At 37.1% G+C, this 18,350-nt stretch overlaps 2 protein-coding genes across 3 annotated transcripts; both read left to right on the top strand.

Moving 5' to 3' along the window:
• The first annotated feature begins 35 nt into the window (after positions 1-35).
• Positions 36-12,262, top strand: LOC113675160 (uncharacterized). 2 transcript variants are annotated; one of them, XM_089189104.1, is made up of 13 exons: positions 36-194; positions 259-424; positions 1,525-1,576; positions 2,722-3,156; positions 3,951-4,141; positions 4,659-4,820; positions 5,665-5,740; positions 6,484-6,544; positions 7,310-7,603; positions 9,004-9,176; positions 10,021-10,113; positions 11,209-11,306; positions 11,816-12,262. In XM_089189104.1, the coding sequence occupies exons 1-13, from the start codon at positions 136-138 to the stop codon at positions 11,861-11,863; spliced, it is 1,908 nt and encodes a 635-aa protein (XP_089045230.1). In that variant the 5' UTR covers positions 36-135; the 3' UTR covers positions 11,864-12,262. The 2 variants fall into 2 exon arrangements, with proteins under 2 accessions (XP_089045230.1, XP_089045232.1); XM_089189106.1 differs by having other exon boundaries at positions 39-194; positions 331-424.
• A 2,219-nt stretch (positions 12,263-14,481) lies between these two features.
• Positions 14,482-17,902, top strand: LOC113675161 (3 beta-hydroxysteroid dehydrogenase/Delta 5-->4-isomerase type 2). The gene is made up of 2 exons (XM_027191704.2): positions 14,482-14,781; positions 15,923-17,902. Exons 1-2 carry the CDS (start codon positions 14,554-14,556, stop codon positions 16,808-16,810), a joined length of 1,116 nt encoding a protein of 371 aa, XP_027047505.2. The 5' UTR covers positions 14,482-14,553; the 3' UTR covers positions 16,811-17,902.
• The last annotated feature ends 448 nt before the right edge of the window (positions 17,903-18,350 follow it).

Genomic DNA, 18,350 nt, shown 5'->3' with positions numbered 1-18,350 from the left:
CCTGTCTATCCACTTACTAGCAAGAAATCTATATAACATCATGTGAAATAAACGCCCCCCTACCCCTCCCCTGGCAATATTTGCGTGCCTACTCACCGAAGAAGTCTCGGCGCGACTTTGAATTCGCGAACCAATATGGCGTCCACCGAAGATTGGCGTACTCCTGCTTTCCGCCAGAAAGTTATTTCACAGATGTAAGTAATTCAGCTTTTCCTTTCTTCGAATTATATTATTTAAGAGCGGTCGTGTTTTTCTTAGTTCGATAGAGATCGTTCCATTCTTTGTGTTTTATGCGCCTTTTCAACTCTTCGCACATACTTCCGCTTGTAGCGAAGAAGCAGTAAAAAAATCTGGGAATCCCAATGTGATGATGAAGAATCCTAGCGACATGGAAAATCAAGTGTTTCTGAAGGCCAAAACAAGGGTGAGTGTACTTTTTACGCTATTGGATATCTTAGCATGACTCGAGATCTACGTGTTTGTCATGCGAATACTGATACACAGTTTGATCGCGTCGGTAGTAATCATTATACTGCATGTCTCTACCCAACTCATATTGAAGAATGTTTTTAGTCTGGAAGCCATTGCTATCTATTACATTATAAAATGGAACATCAAAGAAAACCCACCCTTCTTTCAGTTTACCAAATGGAGAGTTTGATTTCCTTCCACGCATTTTCAATACGCATTGTACTCAGACAAGTTTTCAGTTTCGTAGCCAAATCAAAGCTGCCTAGAAGAAGGGAAAAATTGCTTTCGTTTTGTTTATCATATGTTAAACCTCTAGTATCTTTCAATCGGCTACAACTGCTTAGAATAAACAAGAACAGTGAACAGAAATTAAATTTCGTGACGTTATGCACGCAAAGTCATACAAACAGTCATATCACGAAAGTTCTGCTCAAGTGAACAGGATGTTGCAAGTTAACTTAAATTTGTTATTCGGGAGTCAGTTACAAACTTTTGAAGAGGGTAGTTCTGTTAGGCATGTCATTGGTATCTAAAAGTAGCTTGGTAAACCTGTGGGTGAAACTGTGTATCGGTACAATACCATGCGTTTTGAAATGAGAATCTTTGTTTAAGGTATCTCATTGATACTATTGATGTGTATTGTATCGTACATGAAATGCGTAATATATTAGCTTATCCATTCAAAAACAAACATTTCATAAAATTTCTGTATCAATCAATTTTAAATATAATTTCAGGAAGATTAATGTAGATTTTTGGCTTGAAGCATTACATGGTATTGCCTTTAACATGAAAAAAAAAAAAAAATGTCACGGCTGTTGTCCCCTTGTTTCTTTCAGGACTTTGACTTGATATGTGAACCACGTTTTTGTTGTAGTGGTCTTGACATTACACTTTGTTCACCAGCAGCAGTCGTCTTGAGTTATTTTTTTAAATTTGAGGTTGTCAAAAGTAAAACAAAATTATACTCTGACTGTTTTTTTTTTTTTTTTTTAATTTCAATAACATGATATGTAATCATAACCCTAATTTTACTTAACATTCTTTTCTTAGGTTGATTACCTTGCATATGTTGCTCGTCTTTTGGTTTATATTCGAGACATACGTAAGTAATCTCGCTTAAAGTAAAATACATGTACACTGGAATATTGGGTTCAAGAAAGCCCAAGTGGAAGCTGATCTTGTAAGCACTGACAAGATGAATTAGCATTTTTGAATGCAATGTTGTGGCTTAAACTCTACGTTAGTGCAGGAATATTTGCTTTGGTTTTGTGAAGAAAAGAACGAAGACATGAAAAATACACTCAGACCCATGCAAGGCACCCACCCAAAGGAGTAGAAAAAATGTACAAAATTAAAGATACAAATTAAAGCTAAGAAATAAGAATTACCAATGATGACATGAGCAATCCTGTGAGATGTACCACAATAAAATCAGGTCCACATCAACTTATATCAAAACTGATATCCAAAGGGGCTTAGACTTATTTTTCAAAAATTATTTCAAAGAACCTGGAGATAAAATTTCTAGGAAGAGCTACATCACAAACAATATTCCACAATTTGACTATGGAAATAAAATACAAAGGTTGTACACTGACCATATGGGGGACATGAATAGTTGTTAAATTTCACATTATTACTAACGTCAAACAAGATTCATGATTTTTCTCTTATAAGCAAGAAGCAGCATGTTCAAAGCAAGTAATCTCTCTATATATAACATCTGGGGAGGCTCTGAATGTAAGATCCATCTTGTTGCTCACCTAAGAACTTGTTCTATTTTGAGTTTTAATGACTCTCTGACCAGGAGACCTATGTGGGTAGCATAACAAAGGTGGGGTTTCATGATCACTAAATATAAGGAACTTCTCACTGGGACTTTAGTTAACATAGAACATGATCTCTTTTGCAGACTGAGGAGTTTGTTTACAGATCAGATAAGCTTGTTCAAAATAATTATGCCTAGGATCTTTCTCCTTGTGCACATGTAGTAACCTTTCAGATCCTACAAAATGATGGTCTTAAGATATTTTTTAAGTTTCTTATAATCTGAAAATTTTGTGGCACACAGTCATAATTGCCACTTTCGATGGGAATAGCCAGTGTAAAAGAGGCATGTTTTCACTAAGAAAACAGCCAACACCAATAACAAGGGCTCAAACCTGGACTATGTTAATTGAGCTTCCTTGTTAACAGACCACAATAACACCCACAAGAGTTGATGTGTGATTTTAAAATTTGATTTAGGGCCAAGTGCCCCTGGGCAGCAGCAGACACCAGCAGCAACCATGAATCAGCCTGGTATGAATCGAGGATTGCAATTTCCTTCACCTCAGCTCAACAAGTCACAAGCCATGAACACCATGGGTGCACAGGGTACCATGCAACAAGTGGTACCATTGGGTCAAGTCCAACAGCCAACAATGGCACCTCAGCAGGTGTTTTATAATAAATCAGGAATGACCCAAGAACAGATTCTTGCCCAGCACCTTCAACAGCATCAACAGCAACAAACGCCTCAGCAACATCAACTTACCCCTCAAGCTATGATGTCGCCTCAAGCTATGAGTGTCAACTCTCAGAATCAAGGGGCACATCATCAAATAACCCAAACACAGTCTTACATTTCTCCAAATCAAGGGGCATCTCCGATGCCTGTTCAACAGCAACCTGTACATCAAGGTTTGTCTCATCTTCATGATCTTGTTGTGGTTGACTTTCAACAGGAGTATAACAGAGACGTGTAGATGGCCCTAGTTGATGAGGAGGCTGGGCATTTCAGGCTGTAATTTTGCTGAACTTTAAAACAATGGAATAGCTTGTCTTTCTTCCCTCTTGTCCCACAAAAGAACTTTTGCTCCCACTCTCTAAATCTCCTAGTATCTTAGTAGGACAATTTCATTGCCCAGGTGAAGACTTTACTAGTTCCCTCCCAAAATTTCAAAGTTGAATTACAATTGTATGATTTGTGGGAAAAACATCTCTTTCAAAGCAAATTCATTTGAAATTTTTTCTGTTGGGGCAACTGATGTAAAGGCAACTGATTTTATCTTAACTCCTTACACCCTAACATCAATATGCACATTCTCCATACTGTTCTCTGTACATTTTGTAAGGGGCTAGTGAAGAGAATATGTTTAGCAGTAGAGAGCTCCTTTAGTTGGCATTCACTCCTTTATTCTTACAACTTCAATGTGTGATTCAGGGGTGATATTGTGAGTAGAAATTAGATACAAGTCACTCTTAGGTGTCAAAGGGTTAAACTGTGTTGGGGTTAAAAGGCCTTGGTGGTTCACACTCAGCCAAGCTCTCCTGGCATGTGGCCTGTAGGTCTCAGTTGAAGGAAATTAACAGTGAAACTAGTTTATGGACCTATTTTGAACAAAAGAAAAATTTAATGCATAGATTGATTGAAGTTTTGATGCTTTAATGATTTAAGTAACAATTATTGTGATTGCTTTTTGTTTTTCCTTTAGTGCAACAGACCAAACATACTGTTCAAGGAAGAATACCACATGTTCCATCCCCAGCTGCAGGGCAGAACATGTCATCCAATTCCATGCGAGCACCTACTCCTTCATCCAGTTTGACAAGCCAGGCCACCATTGCTCCATCACCAGCTCCTTTTGTTCCATCACCTGCAATGCACCCATCACCCTCCCCTCAGGTAAGGCTACAAGGCTTCAATGCAGTCTTAGTTTAGCAATGAAGCTGTCTTTGCAGTAAAATGAGTCAATTGTAAATTAAATTTGAGATTTTACCCCTGTGCCTGTTTCAAGCTGTGTCATGGTCAGGATGACAGTTTAAGCTTTCAGATCACACCAGTATGGCCTTAAATTTTTCAAGTAAGTAATAGCTTGACTTGCATTGTGTAAGCATCCAGCTACATGGCGTGGGACTCAGATTTTTCTTTATCCTTTACAACCTTCTTTCCCATGCAATCTGCAAAAGCATTATGGCAACAGGATGCTGCATCACTTATGCACCTTGTATAACACCTGTCCATTGTTTGCAACGAGTTCTCTTCAGCTTAGCTGATGTACATGTAGTATTTGGTGGTCAAATTATTACTTGCCTGGGTACTCTTCTGAGTTCTGGGGACTTTTCCTTTTCATACCTCTAAAAACTGTGAATCGCCTTAGTTCCAATTCTTGGATGTGCTTTGATTTTTTTTCCTTGCATAGCATTACGTGCCAGCATCACCAGCTGCCCCTACATCTGTACCAACTCCTAGCACGATGAATGTTCAGTCACCAGCCTCTGTTCCAAACCCTGCTTCAGTGGGACCCCCAGAAGCCAGCCCTGCTCCACTGAACCCAGCTGAAGAACAGGCTTATTTGGATAAGGTATGTGTGTAGTATATTACTTAATAACCATATATCAAGTGACTGGTGTAACTCTGTGCACACAATTGCTTAAAAAAAAAAATAGTGAAAGGTGATATGTATAGGGTGCAAGAAAAAAAAGCTGGCCCGCCCTGCAGTCACATTTTGCATTTTTTTGAGAACCTGGATTCAACTTGTGGAGTTAAACAAAAAATATCTAGAAGTCAGGGGTTTCAATAATAGCCAGGTAGCAAGTATATCTATCCACTTGTAATGAGCTGATTACCCACTTGTAACATGTCCCCCACTAGTTTAGAAAGCCCTCTGGGGCTTCTAAGAAAATACCCACCTGTTATGCTAAAGTACCCTCTTGTGCTAAAAATTATTGAAACCCCTGGAAGTTGTCCAGTTTGTGCCCTTCTTTTGTATGCAACTTCAACCTTTGTAGGTTGAAACAAGTTATTTGAAGGTTTCCACACTAAGTGAGCTTATGATTAAATGCTTAATGACAAGTTAGGCTGGCGGAATGGGAAAATAATTATTTGGCTCTGGATGTTACGCACAGATGTGCATCACTACCCAAGCCAAATGTTTAGGTGTCTGGCCTTTGGTACTCAGTCAATAATTACATGCATGTATTATATCAAGCAAAGAATGATCAGGGTCATTAGTTGATTACTTTTACAAAATGATACCCCTGAAGATGAATTGGTTTAACATTTGGTGTATTGGACCAAATACCTCTTTGCATCTATGGGTGGTGTTTTCATTCAGAGGTAGTGCTCTTCTGAGTAAACAAAGCATTTCACATTTCTGGACCTAGAAAAGTCTAATTTTTGCAAATTCTCATTAATACATCTCATAGCTAAATGAACTGAAACCCTATGTTGAACCACTGACAAAGATGATAAACAAGTTGAACCGAGATTCAAGGGACAAAGGTAAGTGTTTTGGGTAAGAAACGTTGGTTCAACTCGCGGCAAGTTGGTTGGGATACCGTGAGTCATTTTATTTGGTGTACATAATATTGTATGAAATTACCTTTAATATGGGCAAACCAAAAAGGAACAATTGATGATTGAAACAATATATAGAATATTATCAGCTTGTAAAACAATGACTTTAAGCTTCTCTAGTTATATACCTGTAGTTTTCATAGGAGGCATTCTGAACATGTTTTTTTTTTTTAAGAAGGGGGGGGGGTTGAAAAACCTTAGTTTATGTATGTATGTATGTTCATTAAAAGGGCTAAACACACTTCCAACTTAGATTTTTCTGGTAAGGTAGTCTCAACTTTGATCACTTGGAACATTTCTTTCTCTCCACCCATTGAATTTCATTTAGGGAATGAACAGCTTATAATGCCTGCACCTGTGCAACTGGAAAAATTATTTGTGATATAGCGTATTTAGTGGTTTTATACATGTAGCTTCCCACTGAAAGTGAATGAACATAGGAAGAGAGGGAGAATTTTACTTCAAATACTTCAGCAAATACACAGTTATTACCACCTAGAATTACATTAATTAAACAACAGGTAGAGGTATTTTAGTTTTCAGCTAATAAAGGGAGGTGTTTATCAAAATGACATCTTGCCTAGAATGATAAATAAAGGAAACTGCTCAGAATTGGGTTGTTGTGAGATGACAGTTTTTCTACAGTGTTAGTTTTTTGTTTCTTTCAGAACACAGCAGTTTGTACAAATTGAAGCATCTCTACAATATCCTGACAAACCCAGCAAAAAGGTGAGCAAACTCATTTGAAATAAGAGGTACATGTAAATAAATATTGTTCCTGAGCTGTCATTGTCAAAAGTCCAATGTCACTGAGAGTGATGTGTAGAGAAATCCAAATTTCAGGGATAGGATAACTAATCTGAGATCCAAATTGCATTAAATTTGGTGCTGGTGCCTTTCCTGGGAGGGGAACAAGCAAGAAAAATTGTGTACCAGGAAAGAAAGAAAGCCAGTAACAAACCCTTACATAGCAGCTGGCTTTAAACGACATACCAGTTGAAACTGACAAGCCCCTCTTGAATCCTACACCCATTGGCACTGTGACAAAACTGTCTTCAGTGGTTCAGTAAGCTGAAGTTAAATAACTTGACTGACAACCAATTTCCTTAGAGTCAACAACAAAAGTTTTCTTTCAACAGGGCTTCATTCAAATGATCACATTATACAACATAACATAATTATATTTATTCAATATTAATTAACCCTTTAACTCCCGTGAGCGACCAAGACAGAATTTCTCCTTACAACATCAATACAATATTAAGGAGACAAGTGTTGAGAATAAAGAAAAATATCAATTAGGGGATTATTAGTTGATCCAATACCAAATTCTCCAAACTAACTTCATAAGAATTGTAAATTGTAATTGTAATTTTGGGATTGAAAGGGCAGATTATACAATGAAAAATTTGATTGTGCAGTAATGTCAATGAAACTTGAGTTTTTTTTTGGTATTTGTTTATGCTGATTACAGAGTTTCATTTCTTACATCAGGCTTCCTTTGCAAGCGCTGGAAAATAGTGGAAATGTGCTGAAAAAGCTCATCCCAATCACTACACCACCAGCCCCTCCCACACCATCTGGTAACACCACTTCCTTAGCCTCTACCACGTCTGTTGTAACAACTACAAGTCAAGCTGTTCCAGTAGTACCATCAGCTCCCATCCAGACAATTTACAAACCTTTGTTTGATGCAGTTACAAAGCATGCAAAGTCACCTATGTTGGGCCACACTCTGAAGAGAACATTTACACCACTGCTGCAAGCTATGGAAGGACCACCCATACTGTAAGTTTAGCATTATGGTTGGCTCCTGACAACTTGATCCTTAGAGGTTTGAGGGATCCATTTTTGTTAAAACGTAGGCGTGGGTAGCATGCAGGAATTAATTTTTTTAGCTGGGTGGGTTGAGGTGGGACACTGTGTACCTACCTGTAATGTTTTCATTTTTGTAACAGAAAAAGAGCACAACTTTCAAAAGAATGAAAATAACCCATTACTTCACCTTAAGGGAAAGATAAACAACTCCCACGGGTATTTCATAGTCTATTGTCTCTATTGTCTAAATACTTTGAGCAAAAGAAAAATACATTTATTTAGTGCCATGCTCAATGTAGTCTCCTTGGCAGCCATTGTTTGGTTTCGTCATACAATACCCTTTGGAGAGAGAGCACATCGGATAACAAGACCAAATAACAGTTGCAAAAGAGACTATGTTTACTGCTATTCCTCAAACAGACAGAAAATCAAAATTATTTGTTTACAGTTAGCTGCCTCAAAAATATAATTCCATGTAATTTTACCACAAAAAGCAAACAGAAACTCTGTTGTATCTGCAATAGACCTTAACCAAAGATATAATGGGATCTCAAATAAGTGAAGATACACTGAGCAAGAGAAAAGGATAACATTTCAAAGAGGGCTCCTTGATTGGTTGTTTCCTGTTTAGACTTTGCCCTCTGTGTGTGAAATACATAATAAAATGCGCGTTGTTTACAAGGAATTTACACACCAGTGGGTTAAGTCCAAGGTAGCTAAAAGCAAATTTTATTTGTAGAAAAAGTCAGAATGCTGGAGAATGGTGGAAATTCATTATCAGTAGCATTTAGTTCCATGTGAATTTTTTTCAGTGGCATTGGACAATGTGCTTAGAATATGTGTTAAAATGCAAGTTGTTTACAAAGTACTTTTAACTTAAAAATGTACAAATCTCAACCTTAATCACTGTAGCACTCCCAAAGGCCACAGATCTTTACACTTATCAAATGAGCCCAAAATTTCTGGTTAATGTCAATCCTTATGCACAGCCTTCTGATTCCATGACATCGTTTGCAAAAAAGCAAAAATCTAAACTTTTGATTGGTGCAAGTGATATGATTGGTGCAAGATACATACCCTTATGCAGCAATCTGATTGGTGTGAGATACATACCACTCTACATGCTACAAGAGAGTTTATTTTTTTTTTATAGAAAAAAAAAATTGAGAATTGTGTGGTAGGACACCCCACTATTTCCCTTATTTCTGCCTTTTTCATGTCTCCAGGAATTATGAATGAATACTTTGATATGTGAGTTGGCTTCCTTGTGGTTCCTTGGTATCATTTTCAGATTAACTGTGTTTTACAGATATATACAGATAGAAGGAAGAGGATTGGCTAATGTTTTATTATTATTTTTTTATTTGTAGTCCTATCCCACCTCCAGCCAAGAGGATCAAGGTTACTGGTGAAATCCCCAAGAAGTGTACTGTGCCCCATGTGTTGCAAGGGGAACTTGCCCGCTTGTGCAACCGATTTCAAGTGAGATCAGGAGTCAGCTCTGGAGCAGTACAGAGTAACACACTTCTGGAGTGTTCAATAAGTAAGAAAATAATTTTAAGATTCAATTGCTTTGAGTATTAATTTTTTTACCCTTAAACTCCCAACATATGATAGTTAATTCTCCCCTGTAGCTGCTACACTTTCCCTGCTAAATAAACCCTTTAACCCCCAGAGGTGATTTACATGTAACTTGTCCCTATGATATCCATACATTATCCAGCCAACAAGTGATGATAGCATTCACACTTATCAAGTTGAAGCTGTTATCCTGATCTAACCCCAAATTCTTGTAACTAATTTACAAGGAAATATGTATCAGCTAGAAGCGAGAATAATTCTTAACAATCAGATCTTGAGAGTTAAATGGTTAAATACGAGAATTTGTTGTTGGATCAAGATAACAACTTCTACCTGATAAGTTTGAGTATTCTCAAAAGAAGCTACCTATTAAGCAATTCTGGGAGTTAAAAGGTTAAAGCTGTAGATAAAATCTGTAATTATCGTGGGCTAGCCTAGTTGTTATTACTTTACCATTTCAATTGTTTTTGCAACCATTGATTAAAAGAGAATGTCGTTTTACAGTAAATGGTTTGAACCTGGGGTAACATGTAATAGTGTCCTGGTGGGTGTGGTCCTGAGAAGGACTGTCGTCAGAAGTGGTGACTGACATTTCAACAACCTGCGCAGAAGTCATCATCAGAGTGGACACTATCAACAACAGTCCTTCTCAGGACTACACTCACCTAGATGAACAAACTACACTATTACAGAATGTTGTTTTATTGGTATATTGATTGCATGCAAGAAGTTATGTTTTTATGTACTAATTATTTTGTACATTTGACTTGAAATTTAACTAAGTTCTCCTAACTTTTACATCCAAGATGACCTGAACCTGCCTGCAGTTCCACCAATAGAAATCAGTGTTCCACAGAACTACCCTTACTCCAGTCCTGAGTGCAAGACGGCAAATTACAGTAAGTTCTACATTCTACAAAGTGTCTCTGTGTATGAAATTCACCTCTTACAATCTTTGTCTTGTGCATTTAATTATGGAATGCTGTAATCCAGTATTCAATTGATTTAATCCTTTAAACCCTAGGAGTGACCAGGATCTCGTTTCTCATTTCTCCTTACAGTAGTAATGAGAATAAAGGAAAATTAATGCTTGCCAAACCTACAAAGCTTTGATCTCCAAATGAATTCTCTATGTCAATACCAAAAGCAACATATAGAAAAGAGTATGGAGAATATGGATTATGATATTATAATAAAAATAATAATAATAATGATAATAATACAAAAATTTTTACAGTGGCCTATTCTAGAGCTCTAAGGCACTTTACAATAAAATGTTTAAAGCAGTAACTTAGTGAATAATAAATTTGAAAAATACTAGTTAGAGCAAAACTACAAATTAAGGTAGGGCTTAAAAAGATAAGTTTTAAGGTTGCTCTTAAAAGATGTAAGATTTAAACTACATTTTATATTCTCTGGAAGATTATTGCAAAGTTTAGGGGCACAGACTGAAAAAGCACAATCACCATAAAATTTTAACGTTGATCTAGGTGTCACCAACAAGTTCATGGTTGATGATCGTAAAATGTTGGGGTGTGAAGGGTTGACTATTTGACCCCTAAGTGTAACTGGCTTTTAAATTCTCCCTACAGTATAACCTTTTAATCAAATGTAAAGATGATGAGAAAAGTGAAAATGATCACCAATTTAAGAAGCTCCTGATTGTCAAGCAAATTCTCCCTGTCATTAACACAGGAAATGTAGAGAGATCATTGTGGAGAAAATGAATACCAATGTTGGGGTGGAAAAATTTAACTTGACTAAGCTCTGTTACTGGTCTTGGCAACTTCCAGCACTTCAATTCCTTAACCAGTAACATACAAATCTTAAGTTTGTGGTGATAGGGTCACTCTCATTTTCCAACTTTCAAAGCTGCTTTTACAAAGTACATGTATGCATATTAGTACAAGTCCTCTTTGGCTCCTGTCTCCTGACATTATGTTCTTCATCAAGATTTAGGTCATGTAAACATGTTTAATTTCTGTGTGTTGTAGATGCCAACCCTTTTCTCCAGAAAGTCCAGAGGCAGCTATCTTCAAATCTGCAGTGTATGCCTGAAAAGTACTCTGTTACATCAGTCCTGAATGCATGGGTAGGTATTTGTGATATTATTAGTGGGTATTTGTGTGAGGAGCAGGGGGAGGGTGGGTGGGATGCAGCTAATGCTTTCCAAATGAAAATTTCTAAGTCTGATCCCTGATTATTGTCCTGGTTAATATTTGTTTTGCATGGGTTTGTACATGTATTTGCAATATTCCAAACAAAAATTAGGCAGGAAAGAGGTGGAGGAGGGGGGGATTTGGTGAGAGGAAGCTTGTTTTCTTTTAAGCCCTTGACCTCTGAGAGTGACTAACATCTAATTTCTCATTACTATATCACCCTCAAATCCTATATAAAGGTCGTGAGAATAAAGAAAATGATCACCAACCAAAGAAGTTCTTGATTGATGAACAAATTCTCCTTGTCAGCACCCAAGGAAATGTAGAAAACAGTATGGAGAATACACATACTTATGTTAGGGTGGTAAAAGTTAATAGAAGTGTCAAAGTTTGATCCCTGATTACTATCCTGGTCCTTATTTGTGTATTTTTTGTTTTTCAGGAACAAAGCATACGGCAAGCTTGTCTTGCAGAAGTTGCAGTGAACTAAGATAATGGGTTGGGGGACTTCAGTTAAATTTTGTTGTAAAGTAATTTCTATAGCTACGAAGTTGTATTTTGACAGAAAAGTAAGATATTTATTTGTGTAGAAACCATTAAGGGATCACCATGAAAATTGTAGTCAGACTACAAAAATGTCACTTTTTTGAATAGAAGGTATTTTATAAACTATATATTTGTGTAAGAGAGGGAACTGTCAGAATACTCAATATAACAGATTCTCCAGCCATCAATTTTTCCGTTGATAAACTTAGCAATCAATGTTTAAAGAAAATATTGTTCTGTTACTGTTTTAGTGCTTTAAACAATTTTTGACGTGATCTTGATCTATTTATTTGCTGTGCTGTCTGGTAAATGATCATTTACAATAAAATAAATTTATCAGATGGCAAATGTTTTATACTCTCACTGAACTCTATTGTTATTTTGTGTGACTGAAAATAAAAAGCTGTGTCTGGAATACATTTTACATTAGTGTGGGAGCATTCCACTACAGCCAAAATGCATTAACCGGTAATAATGGTTATAACTGCCAATTCAGTGGATTTGCTGCTGACACCAGGAATGACATTTTAACTCGCATTTAATCTTTATTGACTTGACAAGCAGTGCAAAGATATCTTGCAGCAGAGCAATACTCAAGCATAGCGTGCAGTTAAAACTGAAAGAAATATACATATAAACAAACTTTACAGTAGAGAAAAACCAAAGGTGAAATTGACATAAAACCTAAATTGACAATCGCTAAAAAATGACACATTTGATATGGCCCTGAAAATAGCTACTTAAACTGTACTGTATACTGCAGTTGTGTTTCCATGGAAACTAAAACGGACTGCATAACATTCCTACCAACACAATGATATTAAAACTGCTGAAGCCATGAGAGCATTTTGAATAAATTACCCTTGTCTAGGTGCATTCCACATGCCCCATATAGAAAACAATAGGCTAACTAAATATATAGGCACTAATGATCTTACAATGGCAATAACAGATTACCAGAGCAAACAAAACAGAAAAAAAAAACAAACAAACCAACAGACTTGTGTCCTTAGAGTATATTTTACTAACTTTTAGAAAAACATTCAAACCTCAATTGCATTGACCTCAATTATCCAGATTTTGTTCTCTAATCTCATTTTCTTTTGGATAGTCCTATTTGCAATCTGTAACAACTTCAAAGAATGATGGCATGAGCAATGCATGCTTGCCATAACAGTTTTGAAATAAACAAACCTACATTGGCATAAATGTTAGGTTGGTTTTGATAACCTTCTGTAGATACTTTGTCAAATGTTAACAGTGTATGCACAATTATTAGAGAATTTGCTTTTATTCTTGCATTATTCTAACTGTAATAGTCAGCTATGGCAAGAAAAAAGGCTGTAAGGTGAATCTCAAGTGCAAGAGCAAGCTCTCAAGCTCAACAGATTGGGTAAGAGGTCTTAAAAGCCATGGTAGAACACTGGTAACATGCTCAACAGATTGCAGTAAGAGGTCTGACTTACAAAAGGCAGCAGAACACTGATAACCTGCTTTTATTGAAACCCCCAAAACTCTGACAATATGCTGCATAGGGAGAAATTAAAAGCAAAATGTTTGTGCATTGTAGCATTCAGCAAAACTAAGCTGACTATACTGCCAACAAATGATGTAATGAGACATTGGATTCAGCTGTTAATTCGCGACAAAGATACTCTGAAAAACAAATGAACATGTTACCCCTTGTGACCGAGTTATTTTTAATTAGTTAATTCCTGGTGAGATGAGAAGAGTCATCGACTTTTTCACTTTCATCAGTTATCAAAATGCACTTCAGTCATCATACAGTTCCCTTCTGATACTGTGGAAAAATTTAACAATAAAGCAGTTAATGATGCAACACCCATTACCTCTTTACACTCTAACATCAATATGCATATTCTCCATATTATTCTCTTTGCACATTCCAAAGTACTGACAAGAATAATTTTTTAACAGTCAAGAGCTTCTTTAGTTGGTGATCATTTGCTCTATTCTTGTGACCTAAATGTTTGATTCAGGGCTGATATTGTAGGGAGAAATTAAATGTTGGTCAATCTTAGGGGTCAAAGGGTTTAAGAAACCATTAACAATCACACTGTACTAGTCACTTCAATTGGACCACAGAATCCATAGAAACAAGCATGGATCTTGAAATTTACACACTGTTAACTCATTCTACCCTGCTAATAACTGTTTTATTGAAAACTAATGTGCCAATCAGTTCAGTTGAATCAGGTCAGTTGAACCCGGGACCTCCGGCTTACAAGTGCAGCGCCCTAACCACTAGGCCACGCTCGGCTCCTTAAACCTCCTTCTTGCAGCAAAAAGGCAAGTCAGTAAGGTTGAAATACCCCAATATTATAAACTGTACTAGCATCAGCTGTCTATCATCACTATACTATACCTGCTTCACGTGGTGCTTATAATGCTTCTGTGTCTCTTCAGGTAATTTTCTCACACATTTCAGCAGAAATCTGTAAAGTGAAAGCGGAGTTCGAGGGCTCTGTTGCATCGCTTTCGACTGAACCATCAGCTGCAGGTTTCAAACGAACCTTACATGAAGTAGTAAACCTTGAGCCTTGCAACCTCCCCTCTGTTAACGCAGATCGCGAGCAGTGGACGACCTTTATACTAAGATTTGCTATCAAAACAATGGCTCTTAATTCAGCTTCCTCTGGTGAAAATGGCGAAATAGTGGTAGTTACAGGTGCAGCTGGATTTTTGGGAATTAAGATAGTTGAGCTATTGAATACGCGTGGTATGAACATCCAAGAGATCCGAGGTGTTGACATCCGTCCGAGTCAGCCATCGTACTTCCTTCAAAATGCTCAGGGCGGAAGATTGAGGTACAGGCAAGGAGACATTTGCAATTATGAACAGGTAGGCTAATCTGAGAAAAAAAAAGAATAATGAAATAATGCGCTCCTCCAGGACTTAGTTATGATCGATCAAAAACATGGCTTGTGGGTACGTCGGAACAGGCAAGCGCTCAATTTGATTACATGTCCCGGAAGGAGGCTTGTCTGCTTCGAAGATCTTGAAATTAACCAATAACAAACATTTTTTCGTTAGTTGAGGTAATTGGGTGTTATTTTGAGACAAAAAACCGCAGAAAATATCTAAATTACTTCTCACTGCCTGTTTGCAATGTGTTGAAATTGGAAGGTTCAGAATTTATACACTGAATTACTCATAGGTGTTAAGGAAACGGACAGGGGTTGATGTCCAGCTTCGAAAATGACATTTGTTGTTGTATGATATCTGTATACTCAGCTCTAGTTGGTATTTATTCCACAAATGTCTGAAAATGTATGGGTTACTGTTTGTAGTTAACTAAATATTTCAGTTAGACTTCATGAGATCATAACTTTCTCTGAAAGAGTTGGTGTTTGAGACCCATGTTAAAGTTTCCATGACCTTTCTCAGAATGTGCAAGTGATACTTTCTGGAACTCAGTTAGGTCATACAATTAGTAAGTCAGACAGTCATTCATTCATTCATTCATTATTCAGTCATTGGGTTGGTCAGTCAATTAGTCAGTTACTCAGTTGGTCAGTGACCTCAGCCACTCAGTCAGTCAGTCAGTGGGTTTGTCTGTCAATAATGTCATTCAGTCAGTGACTGATCAGTCAATTAGTCAGTTAGTCTGTCAGTCAATCGGTTGGTCAGTTTTTCAGTTAGTCAGTCAGTCAATCAATCAATAAGCCAGTCAAACAGTCAGTCAGTCAGTGTGTTGGTCAGTGTGTCAGGAAGTCTTTCAGCCAGTCAATTAGTCAGCCAATCAGTTAGTTCTTCAGGCAGTTAGTCAGTGTGTTTGTCAGTCTGTCAGTCAATCAGTGAATCAGTCAGTCAGTTTTTCTGTCAGTCAATCCTTTAGTTAATCAGTCAGTTGGTCAGTCAGTCTAATACCAGTTGTAAGATCACATGATTTGGACAAATTGATCAGAATGAAAGGATTGTGTAATCATTATGGGAAAAGAATACACTATGTGCCTTATAAATTTCTTTCCTCTCTTTGAAGGTCAAGGATGTTTTCACACAAGCAACTGTTGTTATCCATACAGCTGCAATAGTAGACATCAGTCACCCATCAGAGATGAAAATGCACGATGTTAATGTGAGAGGAACAGAAAACATAATCCAGGCCTGTTTGGAATGCAATGTGGGTAGGATAGTGTACACAAGCACTGCAGACGTTGCTCTTGGATGGTTGGATAACAACAATATAAATGAAGAAACACCCCTTCCTGGTGAAAAAGTCTCAGATTATCTTTTCAGTCAGTATGCATTTACCAAGATGAAGGCTGAGAAGAAAGTCTTACGGGCTAATGGCAGTCTGACAGCAAATGGTACCCATCTGGTTACGTGCTCATTAAGATCACTTGTGATGTATGGGGAAGGAGACACAGCGTTCCTTCCAAATGTAATTGATTCTGCCAAAAAGCAGCTTGGTTATTTGCCCAGGATGGGTGATGGTAAAGCCAAATTTAACTCATGCTATGTGGGTAATTCTGCCTGGGCTCATGTCCTTGCAGTTGATGTTTTGAGGAAAAACCCAAAGGAAATTGCTGGAAAAGCTTTTTTTATTGGCGACAACACTCCAGAAAGTAACTTTTTTGACTTTGTGGAACCTTACTTAGCAGCTACTGGATGTGATTTGCTTAATGTGTCGATTCCATTTGTTGTTATTTTTTATATTGCTTTCATTTTGGAGTGTATTGTATGGGTATTAAGTCCAATTTGTAACCTCTCTTTAGCCATTACCAGGTCCTCTGTGGTCACTGTGTGTAAGGGTGTGACAGTAAGTTGGAGAGTTGCCAAAAAACAACTCAGTTATGAACCAATTTTTTCATATGAACAATCTAAGAATAACACCTTAAGATATCTCATAGAAAAGTATGTTACTTAAAGTTGGCTAAACATTAATTTTTTTTTAAGCATTTTTCCTGTAGAAGAGAAGGAAATTTTTACAAATTCATTCTTATTGTTGAGCAACATATAACCTAATGTCATCATATGATCTTTCCACCCCCCTGTAGTTTGCTTTTGTTTAAAAGCACTGTGAAAGAAATGCCCAGTATGAGTGCCTATGCATGGGTAGGAGCAGGACAGGAAAGAGCTTCATGACCTAGCACATGGCCTCACAAGATGTAGAGGCTACTCAGAAAATTACATGAAGTAAAAAAATTTGGTGTTTTTTATGTTATGAGATATTGTTTCAGATAAATGGAGTTCCCTTTGATAATTTTGCCTACTGTCAGCATGATAGGCCCCTTTAGAACCAGTACCAAATGGTTCTTTTGGAAATGGCTCCACACTTAAGAGAGCAAGTCTCTAAAATATTTTTAAAACTCATGTGGTTGATACAGACTATAGGTACACTTGTTGATTCAGGGCAAGTGACCAAGGGAGGTGCCTATTTAAAGAGCATTGACAAATGAATATTGCTAAAATAAATCAGCAACAAGTGAGAAACTAAAAATTTTCAAACACAGCCAAATACACCTTAACAGAGATTTACCCATAGGAAGGGAAAACCTTCCTTATACAGGAAAGCTGTCTTTCGTTCAATTTTTCATCAAAAGAACTTTTCAAAAACTCACTCCAGTTTTGCATTTTATTTCTTACCAAGACAAAGCACAACTGATGAAACACTTTAAATCCAAGGTTTTCTGCTTCTCTCCCTTCCACAACCAATGTTTTCTTCTACATTTGCTTTTCTAGGAATGCAAACAGAGCTTCCTGTCACCCTTTTCATTCTTTGTTTTTTTTTTAATGAAGTCTCATGCATGTATTAGACATAGGCATGCTATGCATGCTAGAGTTTTTTTTTTTTGTTGAATGGGTAAGTTGAGGTGGGACAGTTTGTGTCTGATGTTCTCACTTTTGTTTAAAAAAGAGCATGACTTTCAAGAGAACGAAAATATTGCATTACGTTTTCTTGACAAGAAAGAGTAAAAAAAACTGTCCAATTTGTCTGAAATAAACTCACTGGCAGGTATTTTGTGGTCTTTTGTCTCTGCTGTTTCAATACTTTTGAGCAAAAATAAATTGCGTTGTTGCCACGCTTATCGTATTCTCCTTCGCAGCCAAGGTTTGGTATTATATTGTCACACAAGGCCCTTGTTCCCTCCTTGGACTAGAGAGCGCATTACGTGGCGAGACCAAATAACAGTTGCGAAGGAACCACGCTTACTGCCGATCGTTTGTCTGAGACGGAATAAAAATTATACACTTACAGTTTCCTTTAAAATGTCATTCCACGTAATTTTACTTGGGAAAGCAAACTGAAACTCTTAAATTAAATCTCCAGTAGACTCTAACCAAAGATATATTGCGATCTCCATTCTTCAAATAGGTGAAGATGTATTCAACAAAGGGAAAAAGATCATTTTTCAAAGGGGGGCCCCTTGGGTTGTTGCCTATCTGAACTCTGCCCCCTGTTTGTG

This window comes from Pocillopora damicornis, chromosome 12 (genome assembly GCF_964200805.1).
Source record: "Pocillopora damicornis chromosome 12, jaPocDami1.2, whole genome shotgun sequence".
Lineage (NCBI taxonomy): Eukaryota > Metazoa > Cnidaria > Anthozoa > Scleractinia > Pocilloporidae > Pocillopora > Pocillopora damicornis.
Note: the sequence above shows the minus strand (reverse complement) of the source record. Positions and strands in the feature narration are given on the sequence as shown.

Bases quoted from the DNA above. Each gene is read 5' to 3' on its own strand.
- LOC113675160 (XM_089189104.1), top strand. From the start codon at position 136: ATGGCGTCCACCGAAGATTGGCGTACTCCTGCTTTCCGCCAGAAAGTT. The intron at 3,157-3,950 runs GTTTGTCTCATC...TTTTTCCTTTAG, and splicing joins ACAGCAACCTGTACATCAAG to TGCAACAGACCAAACATACT. The intron at 11,307-11,815 runs GTAGGTATTTGT...TTTGTTTTTCAG, and splicing joins CATCAGTCCTGAATGCATGG to GAACAAAGCATACGGCAAGC.
- LOC113675161 (XM_027191704.2), top strand. From the start codon at position 14,554: ATGGCTCTTAATTCAGCTTCCTCTGGTGAAAATGGCGAAATAGTGGTA. The intron at 14,782-15,922 runs GTAGGCTAATCT...CTCTCTTTGAAG, and splicing joins ACATTTGCAATTATGAACAG to GTCAAGGATGTTTTCACACA.